The sequence below is a fragment of the Alexandromys fortis genome, unplaced genomic scaffold (genome assembly GCF_014885135.2).
Source record: "Alexandromys fortis isolate MF-2015 unplaced genomic scaffold, M_Fortis_MF-2015_v1.1 scaffold_26, whole genome shotgun sequence".
Taxonomy (NCBI): Eukaryota; Metazoa; Chordata; class Mammalia; order Rodentia; family Cricetidae; genus Alexandromys; species Alexandromys fortis.
The window spans coordinates 16,429,606-16,448,330 of NW_026067894.1; the positions used below are offsets into that span (position 1 = coordinate 16,429,606).

The window sequence follows — 18,725 nt, forward strand, 5'->3', positions numbered from 1 at the left end:
CTCTGGTCGGTGGTAGAATTTGGAAGAGAGAAGTAACAGCCTAGATTAACCACACTTGAGGCTTCCAGCTGGCCCTTCCATCTCTCAGTGTTGAGCCTACCCTCAGGGATTGAGTGGAATCCCACACTGGCCAGAGCCAGCTCTACTGTGGTGGCCTCCATTTCCAGCCCTGGCAGAATAGACTCAGTTGAACAAAATGCAGAGTACACAGTAGGTGTTTCAGCCACACTAGTCCCTCCTCCTAAGGAAGACAGTTCCCTCATCTCAGTGTTTCAAAAAACGGGCTGGATGATGTGAAACAAATTGTATCCTCGGTGTTGGCTTAGTTTAGCAGTAATTTTTGCTTTTCTGATTTTATTTTTATGTATACGAGTGCTTTGCCTATGTTATATATCTGTGCACCACGTGTGCAGTGCCCTCGGATCCCATGAGACCAGGATTACAGACAGTTGTGAGCCACCATGTGGGTGCTGGAAATTGAACCCTTGTCCTTTGGGAGAGCAACCAACCAGTGCTCTTAATTGCTAAGTCATCTCTCCAGTCCCTTGAATGACGTATTTTTAAAAAACAGGAAGCTACCACAAAGACTGCTAGCCTCCAGAAATAAGGCATGGCAGCCTAGACCAGTCGATCAGAGGTGAGACATGGCTTTCTAGTTCAAAGCAGCCCCAGAGGTGACATTTTCCCCTGACCTACTTCATCCCTCTGGATAGTTTGTACCAGAGCTGCTCAGGGTGAAAGGGCAGGTGCACCGTGGTGTCCTCCCTCAAGACCCCAGAGAACTAATAGAAGGTTCCTCTGACTCCTCCGGAGGCCCTGGGATTTTGAGGAGCCCCTTGCTGGACAGATCTGCATGTCTTGCCTTGAGACTAGGTCACCCTGTGAAGTAGTTCATTAGTGAGAGAGGGCATCAAAGCATTGTTCTTTGAAAGCCAGAAGCAAATGTCCTCTCAAGGTAATTAAAGGCCCATCTCGAATAAGTAGGGAATCCTATTCCACACAGGGCTTCCAGCTTCAGGGTGTTCCCCAGTGAAAAGCAAAGCAAATTTCTGTCACAGTGTCCACCTTCTAAGTCTGCCCACCTTTTCACACACTGTGATGGGTTGTTCACCTAAAAGTCAGTGTAACACACACTCAAGGAATATAAGTAAGTAAAACAATTTACTAGGTGTGGCGGTACCCACCTATAATTCCAGAATGTGAGGGTTGAAGGCAGGGGGATCAACCCCTGCACTATCTTATCAAATGTGTGCAGCCCACGCTCAATGCCTACAATTCCTCGTGTGACATAATGCCAAGAACCGTCAGAATGGAGGCATAGACTCACTATGGACACACCCCAAAAGAACTGCAAAGGTCGTTTGGGCAAACCTCATCCTGACTGCAGAGAATTCAAACTGGAGTACAAGACCCACCTGGGGGTTGGGGAGGATATTCACAATCCAGGAGCAAGCTTGGTCTGGATTCTAGGTTTTTCTTTAAAAAAAAATTTTGTGTGCATTGGTGTTTGCCTGCATGTGTGTCTGTGTGAGGGTGTTGAATTCTCTGGAGCTGGAGTTATAGACAGTTGTGAGCCACCATGTGGGTGCTGGGAATCAAACCCAGGTCGTCTGAAAGAGCAGCCAGTGCTCTTAACCACTGAGCCATCTCTCCAGCACCCTTTTTTCAGGGTTTTTTTTTTTTTTTTTTTTTTTGATTTTTGAGATAGGGTTTCTCTGTAGGTTTTGGTGCCTGTCCTGGAACTAGCTATTATAAACCAGGCTGGCCTCCAACTCACAGAGATACTCCTGCCTCTGCCTCCCAAGTGCTGGGATTCAAGGCGTGCGCCACCACCAGTCAGCTAGGTCTTTCTTAAGTAAAGCTGTCGGTCAAAATATTTCCCCTGCCCACACTTACCGTGCTGTAGGCATCTTGTGTTCATCCGTGGCCCCAAACGGTTTCTGATTTCTCTGTTGCCTCATGACTTCAGCTTAACTGGCGAAGGAGTATGCACTGGTGGGCAGTGCAGCAGGGGTGAGGTCAGGAGGGAGATGCAGTTTGCAGAAATGCAAAGGTCAGCCCCGCCTAACAAGGGTGATGAGCTCAGTTTCCCCTGGGAAGACGCGCCCCCCCCCAGGGGGGCAGAAACTAGGCAACACAGCCTCCTGAATCCAGTGCCTAGAATCATGCCTCATTCTTTTTATAATTGCTGTGCAGTAAGCAATTAGATCTTAGCTTCCAGTGCTGGCCACTAGTAGGTGTCTTGTGTCTGGTACACACTGACTGAATCAGATCAGGCTCCCTGCCCAGAGAGGACCACTTCAACTCCCAGCCATACGCTGCATCTTCCTGAGGTCTCACCCTGCTAGTGATAACCCTCCCTACACTCCCCCATCCTTCTCGTGACTTCTGCATCCCTAAAATTAAGGTCATTGTTGGGAGTTGTGTAATTCCCCCTCAAAATCCGGTGTGGAAATCCTAACCCCAATAACTGAACATGACTGTATTTGTAGATGGCATTTTTGAAGAAACAATTAGGTTTAAATGAGGCTGGGCTGGTATGGACCAGATGCAGAGAAACAGAAGATGGCCATGGTCAAACCCAGGGATGCTCCCCTCAGCCTGCAGAAGGAAGCGATACCTTGACCTTGGCCTTTCAGCCCAGATCTGTATGATGGATGATAAGCACGCGTTGCTTACAACACCCAGTGTGTAGTCACCAATGTCATCCTTCTGGAGCTGCCACCACAACTCACACTTCCTATGTGAAACTCACACTTGGGCTTCTCCTTCCTATGATGAGATTTTTTAAATATTTATTTTTTTAATGTGCATTGGTGTTTTGCCTGCGTGGATGTCTGTGTGAGAGTGTCAGATCCTGTGGGCTGTGGGCTGCCTGTGGGTGCTGGGGATTGAACCTGAGTCCTCTGGAAGAGCGGCCAGTGTTAGTGCTCTTAACCGCTGAGCCATCTTTCTGCTTCTCCTTGCCCCTCCATCCAAGCTGCCCTGTCATGCTGGAGCTTCCCTAGTACCCCCCTCTATTCTCTGTGCTCCTGTGCTGGCCTCCCTCCCATGACCCCAGAGGTCAGTCCTAGCTCACATCTCTGCTCCAAGGCCCAGATCTAGTTATCTACCCATGTCCTAAGCAGTCTTCAGGCATCGCACAGCCCAAATCCACCTGGTCATTTCCCATCCCCAGCTCTATGTCTGCCCAGGCACCACTTCCTCCGGCACATATAACTTGCTGGCTTGACTGGTTTTATGAAGAAGCAGCCTCATGACACCCAGTGTGTCCCATGTGCCCAGGCCCATTTCCTGTGTCTCCACTAGACCGTGGCATTCTTCATAGCAGAAGGATCTCAGACGCATGCATACCCAGGGTCTGTGTGCTGGCCGAATTTCCACCCACAACTGCCCAGTGTTTTAACAGTGCCACACAAAAGGACTGTAACGCAGACAGGTTTTATTACTTTGTACTGCATATAGAACCCAAGAAATATAAAAGCATCTCCGGAGTTCCTCAAAGGAGCCTCCACCCACAACCAGCCCCTCCGTCCCTGGGTGGGTGCAGACAGGGCAATATGGGTTCCAGGCCACCTCTCTCCATCCAGCAAACAAGTTCCATGTATAAAAATAGATCCATGGAGGGTCCCCGGCGACCCAGCACCCTGTGTCATGCTGGCGCCAGTGCAGGCCTGAGGCCTCGGACCCCTCAGGATTCTAGGACCTCGCTCCTCATTAGAGGGGAGGTCTACCCTGGACACCGAAGTCCTGCCAACATAGCCAGGGAGCCCTCTGCAGACAGCTGGGGAGGGGAGGAGTTTGACCCTGACAGTGACTGATGTGGCTGAGATAGGAGTGAGGTTCTGATCACCCAAGACAGGGTACTGGTCCCATGAGCCCTGGATGATGGGCCAGTTTTCCCTGGAGGGAGAATGAAGGAAGAGCCTGTGGTGGGGGGTCTCAGTTTCCCCAGTTCTGTCAATGGGGGGCGTAGTATCCCAGTCTATTCCAGCATTCCTGCAGTCACTGAGTCTAGCTGCCCAGGGAGCAAAGAGCCAGCAACGGGGCAGGCCCTGATGAGGGAGGAGCTGCTGCTGGCAGGGCAGCAAGGCCGAAGGCACTGCTGAGTCACTGCCCCCCACCATGGGGTACTCCCCAAAGATGCTGTGGCTTCCAGCCCCCACATCTCTGTTAGCGATCCCTGCTTGGTTTCTGAACCTGCTGATAACTCCATCCACGCTACGGAGAGAACGCTCTACCCCTCAAGGTTATTCAATTCTGACTTTAGCTAAGAAGCCTTCTGGGCATCCTGCAACACATACAGGTCAACGGTCCACCTGCCCATTCTCCCTGTCCCCCAGGAGAAGTCCCCTCCTGCCTCTCCACTCCCCACTGCTCTTTCCAGCCACTGCAAAAACAGAGCAGGGGTGTCCATCAGGAGTGATGTAGAAAACCTTGGCCCCAGCAGTCCTGTCCACACCCAGCAGTCTTCCCGCCCTCCCAGGACGGCTTGCTGTCAAACTCTCCCAGCTGCCAGGGCCCTTGCAGATTGGTCGGCTCAGCACCACACTCCTTCCCGGGCTCCGTGCAGCACACAGGAAGGCAGGCGCTCTACCGAGGAAGCGTGGCATGCAGGGCAGAGCAGCCTGAAGGGGCTCACTCAGCCAGGGTTCACTGGGCTGCCCAGGGAAGAGCGCTGGTGCCATGGGGGAATGGCAACCAACCTTCTCTCCAGAGCCAGCCTTCTCCCTGGATTTTGGTCTGGCATCAACCCTGGCTCTGAGATTATAGGTTCTGACTTTTCCATCTACACGATGGGGCTGAACCTGCCTGTCCAAACCACTCCCTCCTCAGTCTCTTCCTCCTTCTCTCCACCCTCCAGAATGCAGAGCAACCCCCACCCCAAGTCCGTGCTCTTCTGAATCAGTTCCAAAAGATATGAGACAGGCAGGCCCAGGGGGAGCATCAGGACCTGTGTGATCTACTAGGAGCCTGGCCCTCATCCTGCCCTCCCAACCCAAGGCAGGAAGCAGCTCTGGAGTCTCCGCCTGGGGATCCAGTCCCTGAGCTCAGCACGGCTTTCCCGCTTGGGCCTTGGCACTGGGGATCAGACAGACCTAGCCAAGGCATAGGAAGTAAGGAACACCACTCACTGGCCCAGGGTTCCACACCCAGGCAGCTGTGGCCTCTGCCACAACCAATGGATCTCTCTCAGGGACCCTTACTACCTGGCAGGCCAAAAACTCTCTGGGGGAAATGAGATGCTCACTGATTAGGCCCAATCCCCAGTGAGCGTCGAAGACCGAGGGACCTCAAGCGGGAAAATGAAATTGACTGTCTTCCCTAACCAGCTTTGCCCTTGACACCCTAAAATTCTTCCTACTGTTATCTCTGCGGTCCTCTCCAGGGATCTGAACCTCTTTTTTTAGGACCACTAGGTCAGCAAGGTGTTGAGAGGAAATATGAAATGGAGGGGGACAACGTGGTACCAACCAGCTCAGGGCCCACTAAGAGTAAGAGAGCACTCACTCCTCCCACCCAAGGGGGGTGTAGCTTACAGGTCCTTGGGCAGGATTGAGCTGCTCAGACCTGCACCCCCTGACCCTGTAGCTGCAGCACTCGAGTCTGCAAGGCGTTGATCCCACTCAGGAGGGCTTCTCGATGCTCAGCGGAAGAGATGCCCAGGCTCCCCAGGTCTCTGCAATGGGTGACAGTCACATCCAGAGACCCAGTTCCTCTCCTTTTCTCCCATGGAAGTCAACCCCCTCCCTCCCCTTCTCTGGACAAGGAAGGGCCCAGAACCAGGACAGGCGGGGCCTTCCCATCTAGGGTAGGGGCTCTCTTGGGTTCCCTGAACCCTGGCCTTGCCCTTGGCTCCTTAGACTCACTGGGCGGTCATCTCGGCCACAGCCTCCAGGCTCCCGTAGCCAGCTGCAGAGAAGTTGTCCTTGTAGCGGCACAGGTCCAGAGCCTCCAGCCAGGCACCCACAGAGCCAAAGGAGGGGAAGGTAGAGAAGGCACGGTCCGCCAGGGGGGTGGGAGGCCTGGGGAGCAGAGAAACCACAGTCAGTCGACAACCAGGGTGTGGCCCCAGACCCAGTCACTCTCTTGAGAAGCACAAAGGGACAAGGGGGAAAATAAGGAGGGATTAATGTGCCTCCCGTGGGCACACAAAAGGCCCTGAAGAAGTGGACCAGGGCACTCAAAAGTGGAGAGCTGAATAAATTAAAGGGCAGAATCCTGGACATGACTGCCATGAGGTGACATGTGCTTGAAGCAGGTGGGGACGTTGGATCATCTGGACAATGGGCGGAGCTTCACACCTGACGGGTGCCATGGGGCAGCTGGCTGCACTTGGGACAAGCCAGTATGGCTGACTGGCCTGTCTCGGGGGCTGGTGAGGACGTACCTGAGACAGGTGTTCGCAGCACACTTGGAGGGCTCTGGCTCCTGCCCCATCTTGCTCAGGATGCTGTGGATCTGGGAGAACCTGGGCCGCTCCCCAGGGTCTTTCTGCCAGCAGTCAAGCATTAGTCGGTGCAGCGGGGAGGGACAGTTCCTGGGGGGTGGCAGCCGGAAGCCATCCTCCACAGCCTTGATCACCTGGGCTCCAGAGACAGGGAGCAGACAGGAAACTTCAGATTGCCCAGCATACCCACCACCACCACCACCACCACCACCACCACCACCACCACCACCACCACCACCACCACCACCATCCCAAGGACGACTCTAGGCAGGATGGGAGTAGAAGAGAGGTCAGGAAGCTGGAGCCATAGGTCACTTACATCTTGTCCGGACATGTCCCAGTAGGGCCGCTCCCCAAAGGCCATCACCTCCCACATGACAATGCCAAAGCTCCACACATCACTAGCAGAACTGAAGTGGCCAAACTGAAGCGTCTCGGGAGCTGCCCAGAGTGCTGGGCTCCGGCCACTCTAGAGGTGGATAAGCAAGGCAGGGCAGGACAGCACTGAGTCACCAGCAGGCCCGCACCACCCAGTTCCACACATCCTCCTCCACCCCTTCACAGCTGAGGAAGCAGTCCAGCTGACAGGGATGGTACCATCACAGGGGAGGGACTAGGTAGGGAAGGACCACCACCAGCAGGGAGCAGGCAGAGCAGAGGTACAGAGATCAGGAGACTGCCGGGTGTGGCCGGCAGAAGTAGCTGGTAGAACCAGAGAAGGGAGCTCCTTACCATGGTGGTGTAGACAGCTTCAGCTCGGTCCCGGGGACCCCGCCCAAAGCCAGAGATCTTGCAGATGAGGCCGCTGCTGACGAGCACTCGGCGGGCTGCCAGGCCCCGGTGCACATAGCCCATCTCTGACAGATACTTCATGGCCGACGCCAGCCCAGGCAGCAGACCCATCAACTGTGAGGCCATCAGCTCCCCCTCGTGATGCTGTGGAATGGGTGAAGACTGAGGCCAGGGCCGTACACTCAGATCACCCAGGAAGCCACTAAGTCCCTCTGGGATTCAGTGTACCACGAGCGGCAGGTCAGCCTGCCCAGTGGGAACAATGCCCAATCCTGAGCCCCAAGAGAAAAGGGAAGAGACGAGAAAAATATGACCTACGTGCCCCTCTCCAACCCAGGACTCCAGCCACTCACCCTGAGGAAGTCATCAAGGGCCCCGAGGTCCATGTACTCAGTGACAATCATCAAGGGGTTTCCTGTGCCGGGGACGGAGACACGCTGCGTTGCTGCCTCTACCTATGTACACCCTTCCCCCACCAGCACCACCTCAGCCAAGACAGCCAGATGCAGAGCCAAGCTTTTTAATCTTGCCACTGGCCAGCTAGCCCATAGATCCCACCCACTCAGCCCCACCCCACCCATCCCCACCCCCCACCTACCATCCACCCTGGTGCTGAGGTACGAAAAAGTCAACTGTCCATAGTGGGACAAAGGACCAAGTCAGAGCTGCAAGGGGTCAGCTAAGAAAGACCATTCAAGGGGAAAGTGGCCCACTCCCCAAATGTCACTGCAAATTGGAAAGATCACTCTGGGTCAGCATGGCTACTCCAAGAGAGGGGGTCACCCTGAGTCACTGGAAAGAAAGTGAACTAGTGAACTAAGGTTGTGCCTGAGCCCACCCAGTACCCAGCCGAGTACAGGATGCCCAGTGCCAGGCCTACCTCGGGTGACAACACCTTCCAGCCGGACAATGTGGCTGTGGTCAAACTGCCCCAGGGTGAGGGCCTCAGCCAGGAAGCTGAGCCTCTGCGAGTCAGAGCAACCATCCCTCAGGGTGTGGACGGCCACAGGCAGTTCCTGGCGACCGGGCAGCTGCAGGCAGCCACAGCACAGGTCCCCAAACCGACCTGAGAAGAAAGAGCAGCTCAGACTCCCGCCAGCAAATGGAGGAGGAGACTCTGGGTCATGGGTCATTTCCAGCTTGCTGTGGGAAGTTTCAGAGTTCGAATCCTAGCCTCCTGAGTAACAGCAATGTCGCCTTGGGTTTCATCTCTTTCTTTCCTCTTGGCCTTAGCTTCCTTCTCTGTGACAGAGACAGTAACTTTGCTCGCGCCTACCCATCAAAGGTCCTTGAACCCAGGGAAGCCAAGGGCAGATGGCAATGAGATCTACTCTGCCCAACAGCTGCTTCCTGACTTCTGTAGTGAAGGTTCCAGGGCGAGGCTGTTTCTTGGTGCAAAGGTGACTGAGGGTTGTGAACCGCCAAAAGGAGACTGATGCTCAAAATCAGCAAGGCCCTACCCTCAGCCTGGCAGAGTTCCCAAGGCAGCCCTCAGGGTGGCGGATGCCACGCCCCTTATGGGGGTGGGAAACAGGCTCAGAAACGGAGGACGAGCCTTTAGTCGCTCAGCTCCTCCGTGGTCAGACTTTGCTTACTGTAAAGACCCCTCCCCACTGTCCCATAAAAGCCTGAGACTAAACTGAGAGCCCCTCGGGGAGGTTATCGGCAGATGTCCCACGGTGACCTAGGTAACGGAGGAGCAAGGACAGAGCCACAAACACCTCTGGTGGGTGTCGTGGGCGGGGCGGGGGCGTGTTTTCCTGGGAAGGGGTACCCTCTTGCGGAGGCGGGACTTCCGGCCATCGGGTGGGACATGGAGGGGGAAGCTGGCTGAAAAGAGGTAGGGATAGCAGGGAGGCAGGGCTTTCCCCAGTGGGTGTTGCCTGGTGGGTGGGGTTTATCCAGTGGGCAGATCTCCCTGATGAATCCAGACTTCTAGGGTCCAGGGCTTGCCTGCTCCCAAGCTCTTCTCCAGGGTGACACTTTTGGCATCTAGCTCCTTGGCGAATAGATGCACAGCCTGCAACGGGTCCCCGCAGCTCTGGGGATCTAGAAACGTGCGGCGTGTCGGGACTTTGACTGAGAACACAGAGAGAGAGCGCCTGAGGAAAGGGGTCTCATTGCTGGGGTAACAGGAGGTGACATTTGGGACAGGGTCGAAGACGGGGGTCTGTGCGGCAGAGACAACTCACAGTGGAAATACAGTTCCTCTTCATCGTGGGCATCCCCACTTCCTTTGCCGTTGCAGGGCCTGTGGGGGTGCAGAGACATCCTTTCATTAGGGGACCCCAGCCCTTCCCACTTCACCAGGCTCAGGGCAGCACCTCTTGGTCCCCTCAGAAAGAAAAGCTCTGTGCCCCTTCTGGGGAGGGACTTTCTTGTCCTGCTGGCTGAAAGGCTTCTTTTCATTCCAATTTTAATTGATTTTCAGATTTATTCATTTATTTATACAGTGTGTGTGTGTCACTCAGAGGACGAGTGACAAAGCTGGTTCTCCCTCCTCCTTGTGGCTACTTGCCATCAGCCACATGGCAAATGCCCTTATCCACTAAGCCATCTCTCCCCCGCCACCCCCCACTTTCGTTTTTCAAGACAAGATTTCTCTGGGTAGTTTCTACTGTCTTCCTGGAACTTGCTCTGTAGACCAGGCTGGCCTAGAGATTCACTGCCCCTACCTCCCATGTGCTGAGATTAAAGGTGTGCGCGACCATGTCCAGCTCACAACCCCCCTTTTGTCTTTCATTTTTAAAAAGCATTGTAATCTTTTAAAAATTACATCTCTTTCATATTCTCTCTCTCTCTCTCTCTCTCTCTCTCTCTCTCTCTCTCTCTCTCTCTGTGTGTGTGGTGTGACTCCTGTGGAGGTCAGAGGACAATTTGAGGGGATAGCTTCTCTCCTTCCATCCTGTGGGTCCCAGGGACGGAACTCGGTCAGCAGACTCCATGGCAAGCATTTTCACCCACTGAGCCACCTCTACTAAACAGTTCAATTTTCCCTCTCGTCTTCCTTCACTTTTGCTGCCTCCAGTTGCTTTTCTGTGGTTTACAATCCAACAACTTTCTCCCTTCAGCACACAAATGATCCTAAGCCTAGATCTCTAGGCTTTCAATTCCATCACCGCTCCTGGTGTTTCTGCTGGGAGACAGACTCCAGAGGTGTGCAAGCCCACACTCCTGATATAAAGCCCCACTCTACCCTGTGAGGAATAACAGGCTGATCTGTCCTGACCCAGAGGAAAAGCCCATAGCAGGCTGGATCTGGCATTCTAAGGCAGGGCTTTCCTGGTTCCATGAAGACTCTGGCTTTTGTTCTGGGAGCAAAGGAAGGCGCTGGGGGACCTTGAGCAGGGAAATGCCCTCATTCCATTTACATTTCATATGAGTTTTTTCCCAACTTGCATTTAAGAAAGAAGATGTTGGCTGCCACTCTCTGGTCCCCTCAGGAGATGGCAGTAGCTTGAGCTATGGGGTGGCCCATCCTGGGCAGAGGGGAGAGAAGTGTGGAGGAATAAGAATATGACAGGGCCATAAGACTTGAAGATTGCAGAGGGCTGGAGGAAGACTGAAGAGTTGCCCAGATGGTTCATGGAGAGCCACTGCCGAGCAGAGCAAGAGAAAGTTCAGGCTCAGACATCTGAGCTCCTGCGAGGGTGGGAGATGCAGGGCGGGGAGTGGGGTGGGGGGTGGGAGGTGAAATCTACCGGTAGGGAGTCTGATGGATGTTTCTGGAACTTGGAAGGTAGTAGATCTGCTCTGAAAATACAAACACAGGGACTGTGAATTCTGTCCAGGGAGACGAGGGAGCCAGAACGGAGGCACTGGGAATAATTAGGCTGGACTGGGGAGAAGAAAGCTGCAGACGAGGATGAGAAATAGAAGGGAAGAGGAGATGATGCCCCAGAAACCAAGGGAGGAGAAAGCAGGGACAGAGACGGGGTCTTATGAAGACAGGGAGAGGGCTGGGGAACAGTTTGCAAAGAGAGGCATGTCACAGGAGATAGTGGCACACCAGAGAAACCCTGTCTGGGAAAAAAAAAAGGAGATAGTGGCATGAAGGGACTCTGACTTGTGCCCTTTGCCATCTAACCATGTGCTCGTGCATCCAAGCATCCCCCACGCCGTGGCTGTGGGACTGGGTGGCTCGGTGTTTCTCTTCAATAAAATCATGATAAAGATAGCCCTGCCTAACAGCATCCGGGTAATAAAGAGCTTACTGTTATAATGCAGATTTTTAAATTTCTGTTTTTTTTTTTTGTTGTTGTTTTGAGACAGGGTTTCACTTTTAGTCCCGGCAGCCTTGCATCTCGCTATGCAGACCAGGCTGTCCTCAAAGGTGTGTGCCATCACGTCTGGCTTATAGTGTGGATCTGGACTGCCTCTCAAAGGCTTAAGCGACAAATGGCTCGGTCCACAGCCTGGGGTGATAAAAAAGAAGTGGTGTGGTCTCGGAGAAAGAAGTTGGGTCGCTGGCAGCACGCCCTTTGGGAGAATATTGTCACCCCAGTCCCTTCCCGACTCACTGCTTCCTGAATGCCAGGGAAATGAGCAGCTGCCTCTGTGCTTGCCATGGTGACTTGCTACCCACAGGACCAAAGCCAAGTGGCTGCAGACCAAACTTTTGAAATTGTGAGCCCCCAAAAACTTCTTATAAGTTGATTATCTTGTATATTTTGTCAACAACAGATGGCTAACACACTTTACTAAGCCTCAGAGTGTCATGGTTTGAATGAGAATGACCTCCATAGTCTCATACATTTAAATGCTTTGTCCCCAGTTGGTGGAACTGTTTGGGAAGGATTGAGGAGGTGTGGCCTTGTTAGAGTGGGTGTGGCCTGATTGGAGGAAGTGTGTCATGAGGGGGGGGTTTGAGATTTCAAAACTCATGCAATTCCCAGTTAGCTCCCTCTCCAAGCCTTGTGCGTGTGGATCAGATGTAATCTCTCAGCTTCTGCCCCCTGGCATGCCTACCTGCTGCCATGATACTCACCATGAGGTCATGGACTCTGTCTTCTAAGCTGCCTGGTCTGGCTATTTGAAAGAAAATGACCCCCATAGCCTCAGAGAGTGGCACTATTAGGAGGTGTAGCCTTGCTGAAGGAGGTGTGACTTTGTTGGAGAAAGTGTGTCACAGGCAGGGTGGGCTTTGAGGTCTCAGAAGCTCAAGCCCGCCTATAGTGGCTCACGGTCATGGCCTGCAGATCCAGATGTAGAACTCTCAGCTCCCTCTCCAGCGCCATGTCTGCCTGCGTGTCACCATGCTCCCCGCCATGACGGTAATAGACTAAATCTCTGAATGGCAAGCCAGCCCCAATTAAATGTTTTCCTTTATTAAGAGTTGTTTGTGGCCATGGTGTCTCTTCACAGCACTAAACTCCTAAGACCCCTTGGTCATGGCATCTTGCTTGACACTGTGCTAGAAAAGTAACTGAGACACAGTGCTCTTGTGGCGGGGGGGGGGGGGGTTAAGCGAGGGGCATTGTGAGCAGCAACGTGTTCCAGAAGCGGTAAGAGGGGATGGGGCTCCATTCCAAGTGGAAAGACTCACGCTGCCTAACAGGAAGGCTCCTTCTCTAGAGCAAAGCAATGAGCATGCCTGTGAAGCAGGTGGGTCTCCAGCCTTGATTGGGGGACACTGAGGGACCATCGCTGATGCTGGAGAGCAGGGCTGCAGACGTGGCTGACAGAATAAGGGTCAAGGACCTGGTCTTGGGGGCCACAAGTAGAACTGCCTTATACACCCAGTGGTAGAGCACTCCCAAAGGGGATAGCCGGAGGGCGATGAGAGGCAGAAGATGGGGACTTAGGAATAAAACCTTGAGAAACCAAGAGGCCAGGCTGGCCACCCAGTGGCTGCTGAAGTCGCCTAGATGACTGATGGGACCCTTACACATGGCAGGGACCATCCAGAGCAGAGGAGTGGGGATGAGGGAAGGCTGACCAGAATTAGCCATAGAGATTTTGGAGACCTGAGATGGGGGGGGGTGCACAGGAAGTAGTTGGGAAGGGCTTAGAAGGATGCATGGTCTTTTCCATCTGGGAGTGCGGAAGTGCAGGATCAGCTGACTGTCCCTCCGTTGCTCTTTGGAGTTTCAGGTTTTTAACCCAATATCTGATATCTGACTTCCAAGTTTTATTTAAGAATAGAATAATGTAAGTACTCATTTCAACTATGAAATAAAGTCTGTATGAAAATGTTATGATGAGGGCTAGGGAGATGGCTCAGTACTCTAGCGCCAAAGGAGCTAATCTACACACACACACACACACAGAGGCCATCACTCTCACACATACACATAAATTTAAATAACCCTTTAAAGAGAAAATTCTGTAATGAAATCCCTGACTTAGTATGATAATAAGCTCCCTGGTTCCCCCACAGAAGGGCAGTTTGACTTGGAGTCAGCAGCTGTCTTCCCAGCCTGCTCCAGTGCACCTGTCTCTGTGCTTGCTGCCACAGCTCAGGGAGTTAAAGCCAGGATGAGATGCTCCCTACGGGTGCCCATTCCTGCTTTTCCAACATGCCCGGAGCATGGACCTAAAGTGAAGCTCCATGAAGAAGGAGCTCCCTACCCTTGTCCGGCCTCTCCTCCCTTTTTTTTCTTTTGCGACAGGGTCTCTCTATTGTGCCCTGGCTAAGGTTGTCCTGGAACTCTCTGTGTAGACCCAGATTGACCTTAAACTCACAGAGCTCCACCTGCCTCTGCCTCTTGAATGCTAGGATTAAAGGTATGTGCCACTATACCCAGACTGTCCTGTCTCCTTGACCCACCTTGCCCAGGCACAAATGGCTCCCAGATCTTCAGGACAGACACCTCTCCTCCATCACTCACTACCAGTGCTTTGGTCAAGGCCATGCCAATAGCCAGTGTCAAAGAAACACTCGTGGGCTGGAGAGATGGCTCAGAGGTTAAGAGCACTGACTGCTCTTCCAGAGGTCCTGAGTTCAATTCCCAGCAACCACATGGTGGCTCACAGCCATCTGTAATGAGATCTGGTGCTCTCTTCTGGCGAGCAAGCAAGCAGACAGACAGGACACTGTATATATAATAAATAAATAATTAAATAATTTAAAAAAAAAAAAGAAACACTCGCCCGTCCCTCTGGCTCACAGGTGACTCCCCAGTCAGCCCACTTTTCCTCTACACCCAATTCCAACCCACCAGGTCTGTCTACCGCAGCTCTAGACTGCAAATACCAAGGGGCCTCTGGGCATCGCAGGATGGTCCTCAGAAGGGTGGGGAATACACAGGGCTGAAGCCTCTGCTTTGTCCAAAGGAAATGGAATTTTCTTTCAGCCAGACCCAACCAGGCTCCAGCCCTGTCTCCCCCACCCCTTCTCAGCCTGCAAGCTTCTTTGTGGGGAAGGACACGGCTCAGCCTGATGGGTTTCCCTCCCTGTCCTCCTCTCTCTCCCATCCACGTACTGACTTTCTCTCTTTGCTTGTGTTCAAGGGGCTCCAGATCCCTTGGGGGCCAGAGCTGGGCGTCTCCGAGTGCCTCGGGAGAATCCTAATCACACCGGAGCAGCTGGAGCGTGATTCCATCCTCAGAGCCGCCTTCTGACATTTAATGAGTTAAGGAGCTAAATCCCCTTCATCCCAGCAGGGCTGAGCTAGCTGCAGTGCCTGCAGCTGGTGCTTGAGAGGCGGCGTGTGGGGGAAGGGCCGTACTGGCCAAGCTAGTGTCTCTTTTGAAGGGAGGGAAAGTAAGACAAGGGTCTGGTGCAGGCCAGCCTGAAGTATAGGGCTTGAACCCCTGACCCTCCAGCCTCCACCTCCTAAGTGCTGGGGTTGGCGGCTCTTAGGGTCCCAGGCAGCACTGGGATCTATGTAGCAGTGTGTTTGAGTCTGTCTGTGTGTGTGTGTGTGTGTGTGTGTGTGTGTGTATGGCAGGTGCACTTACAGGCACTTGTGTGTACATATTTTATACACGTGGGGACAGAACCCACCAGAGGTCACCAGGATGAAACCAACTACCTACCTCCTCCAGATAGCCAGCACACTCATCACAGAGCCCAGGACCAGCAGGGCTGAGACGGTCACAACTGTGACAACGACAGCAGGACTCTGGTCTCTGGACCCCGAGGCAACTAGGGAAAACAAAACAGAGCAGGGGGCTGAGGCAGGCAGAGGACTAGGCTACCGGGCAAGCACCAAGAGAGACTCTTGTCTCAGACACTTGGGAGATCCTTCAGCCCCTGGGCACACAGGAGCACCAATGCCCAGAGTGGCCTTTGGAGTGCCAAACACCTCTGCTCGTAGGCAGGGCTGCTCTACCGCAGCCCAGCTCTGAGAGGAGGCAAGAGATCAAGCAGCTGGGGCTGACCTCTGCTTATGCCTTTCAGGGGGGCAGAGACTTCAGAAGCTCTGCAGGGTCACAACCTCTGTTTAGAGTTCCTTTTCCAAAAGAGTATCCGCCAGCAGCAGTACGATAACTCTGAGCACACAAGTGTCTAAGACAGGCTGCGTGTACCTGAACTATATTGCCCGGTCTCACACAACAGACCTGCAAGGGTCACTGTCTCCAGTTCAAGTTGAGGAAACTGGTTGAAGAAATCTACCTAAGGTGTCCAAAATCACACAGCTAGCGCCAAGTGATAAACACAGGATTTTGTGGGGTTTTGTTTTGTCTTTGAAATGGAGTATCCCGTAGCCTTGGCTGGCCTCTAACTCGTGTAGCCAAAGATGACTTTGAACTCCTGACCCTTCTGCCTCCAGCTCCCAAGTGCTGAGATGACGATCATGTGCCACGGTACCTAGGTGAGCCCAAGACTGGAACCTGTCCCCGACAACCTCTGCCTGATGCCAAAGCAGCTCCGAAACTGGACAGACATGCCCAGGACCCCAGTCTGACTAAAGAAGTGCACAGGCTGAGAGGCAAAACTAAGTAAGTTAACAGACAATACTTAATATAGAAAGAGAATGAGAGGGGCTGGAGAGATGGCTCAGTGGTTAAGAGCATTGCCTGCTCTTCCAAAGGTCCTGAGTTCAATTCCCGGCAACCACATGGTGGCTCACAACCATCTGGAATGAGGTCTGGTGCCCTCTTCTGGCCTGCAGACATACACACAGACAGAATATTGTATACATAATAAATAAATAAGTAAATAAATAAATAAATATTTTTTAAAAAAAGAAAGAAAGAGAATGAGAGAAAGAGAGAGAGAGAAAAAGGGGGGGCGGGTGGTGAGGAGGCAAGCAGAGCGCAGAGCAGAGGCCAATGCTTCCTTCTTGAGGTCCCTGAGGAAGCCAGGCCTGGAAGACTGACAGACTGTGGTTGCATCCCAGGCCCTGATGCACAGGTGGGGCCTGGAAGACGGTAAGCAGCCCACAAAACTGGAGGCTACACTGTCCAGAGGCAGAGGGTTATGGGGTGAAAGCTGAGTCGGGATGGGACAGGGGAGCTTGGAGAGTCACAACTAGAGAATCTTGGATGCAGGCTCAGGAGAAAGAACCACCCTGAGGCTCACGAGGAGTGGGGGACAGATTCCTGCCTGGCTGGAGAGGAGAGGACAGGGACAGCCAGTGGGGGTGCGAGTGAGGATGGATAGCAGGGGTTTGAGAAGGGAAAGATTCGGAATAACTGTTAGGGAGGGGAAGTACCGAACGCTAACTGTCTTTAGCAGCTTCAGGGTGAGGAAGGAGGAGGAATGGCTCAAATTTGGGGACCATGGCGATGTGGCCAGCCATACAGGGTGTGCTGAGGTGGGCTTTGGCTCAGATGGCTTCGTCCAAGCAACTGCCTTCCCTACTCACTTACTTCCACTCGTTCAAAAAGACCCCAGCCTTAAGACACAGCTCTAATCTCCTCCTGCCAGCACCTGCCCCGAGGCAGCAAGACGTGTGTTCTAGCCTCCCAGAACCCTTCTCTCTCCACACCCTTATCTTCACCTCCCTTTGGGCTTCCAGCATTTCCTATCTTGGATTAGAGTTGTGTAGCAGGTTGGGAAGAAGTCTTATCTTGACAGCTGGTGCCAGAATGCCTCTTAAGGGGAGTTGACTTTGCGAGGGGGGGGCAGGTGTGGGGGGACAAAGGGGGGTATACTTCCCTGAACTGCTCTGGCTAGAGAGTGGTGAGATCCTGAGGGCTGGGGCCAAGGAAGGCTGAGCAACCAGAGGAAGCTGCTGGCACTCACACTGAAAAGGGGATGATGGACAAGGAAGGGAAGGCAGGACTGAGGAGGGGGAAGAGGTAAGCGCAACACCAGGAAGCAGGGTGGTGTGTGTGTGTGTGTGTGTGTGTGTGCGCGCGCGCGCGCGCGCGCGCGCGTGCGCGCGTAGTTCTAGATCAGGAATTCTAAAGTTCAGCTTTTCTTTTGTTGTTAGAACTTTGAGATGCAATTTATACACCACTACTTCTCTCCCTCTTCCTTCCTCTTGCTCCCTTCCTTCCTTCTTTATTGTTTCTTGAGCCAGGATTTCATAAGCCCAGGCTGGCCTCAAACTCTCAGTTTCCCTTCCCTTCCCTCCCCGAGTGCTGGGATTCGAGGTCAGCACCTGTTTAGGTGCTGCTCAGGCCGACCTTGAACTCTGTGTAAAGGCACTTGGCCTTGAACACCTTTTGATCTTCCTATCCCAAACCTCACAAGTGCCCGAATTACTGGCCTGTGCCACCTTGCCCAGCTTTTATTCGCTCTGTTTAAAATGTGCAGGGCTCACTTTCATTGCCCCCTTCCAGGTCCCCTTTCCTTCAGGGAAGCTGGATTCACAGGCAAAGCCTGAAGGCGGCAGAGGGTGGGGGGAGTGGGATGACAGGACAGTGCCCCAAGATGGATCTTTGTCATGGCAGAAAGAAGAACAGCAGGAAGGATCCAGCAAGGTCCAGAAAGGTGATTTTGAGAAGCCTGGGAAAGAGGCTCTGTCACTGAAGATGTAGCCTCCAAGAAGGGACTCAACAGCTGTCCCCGAGGCCTCTGCAGTGTACAGGGAAGATTCCCCGTGGGTGGCTGCAGATGGATCTCAAATTGTTTGACTAAGTAGATACAGAGCGGCAGTTCTGTGACTCCCTTCCAGATACTCTTGTCCCTGCTCCCCCGCGGCCTACATCCAGCACCCTCCCGGTGCACATCACTTACCTTCCCCTGGGGTCTGCACTTCAATGCTTGGGTTGAAGCTCTGGGCTTCCCATGAAGGCCCTGGGGAGGCTGCCCGGATCTGAAAAACGTATCTGGTAGCAGGCTTCAGGTTGGTGACAGTGACAGCCGGTGCCCCTGTCTTCACTGTGGAGTACATCTGTTCACTCTGACCCTGGAGAGGACAGAGCAGTGAGGCCCAGACCCATGAGTATGAGAGGGAGGAGGGGAGCAGGGAGACAAGGAACTTCCCTTCATTTGGGTGGGGGAAGCTGACCCAGATCATCTTGGGAGACAGAAGAGATTTCTCCCATAGGATGCCCAGCGCCTCTCTCAAGACTCATCCCATAACAGGCCAGAGCTTCCTTTGCAAGGGGTGCCCAGGTGGTGACTACCAGGGCTTGGAAGTCC

At 53.4% G+C, this 18,725-nt stretch overlaps 1 protein-coding gene across 1 annotated transcript in view; it reads right to left on the reverse strand.

The window, feature by feature from the left end:
- Positions 1-3,742: 3,742 nt before the first annotated feature.
- The window catches only part of Epha10 (EPH receptor A10), a gene marked incomplete at its 5' end in the record, with an annotated part of 31,559 nt that continues 16,576 nt past the window's right edge, over positions 3,743-18,725 (reverse strand). The window contains 11 exons of the mRNA XM_050154810.1: positions 3,743-5,680; positions 5,871-6,026; positions 6,392-6,585; positions 6,771-6,920; positions 7,184-7,387; positions 7,597-7,658; positions 8,124-8,309; positions 9,197-9,322; positions 9,436-9,494; positions 15,224-15,332; positions 18,318-18,489. Coding sequence (XP_050010767.1) covers positions 5,566-5,680; positions 5,871-6,026; positions 6,392-6,585; positions 6,771-6,920; positions 7,184-7,387; positions 7,597-7,658; positions 8,124-8,309; positions 9,197-9,322; positions 9,436-9,494; positions 15,224-15,332; positions 18,318-18,489 — 1,533 coding nt within the window. The remainder of the gene's footprint in view (positions 5,681-5,870; positions 6,027-6,391; positions 6,586-6,770; positions 6,921-7,183; positions 7,388-7,596; positions 7,659-8,123; positions 8,310-9,196; positions 9,323-9,435; positions 9,495-15,223; positions 15,333-18,317; positions 18,490-18,725) is intronic.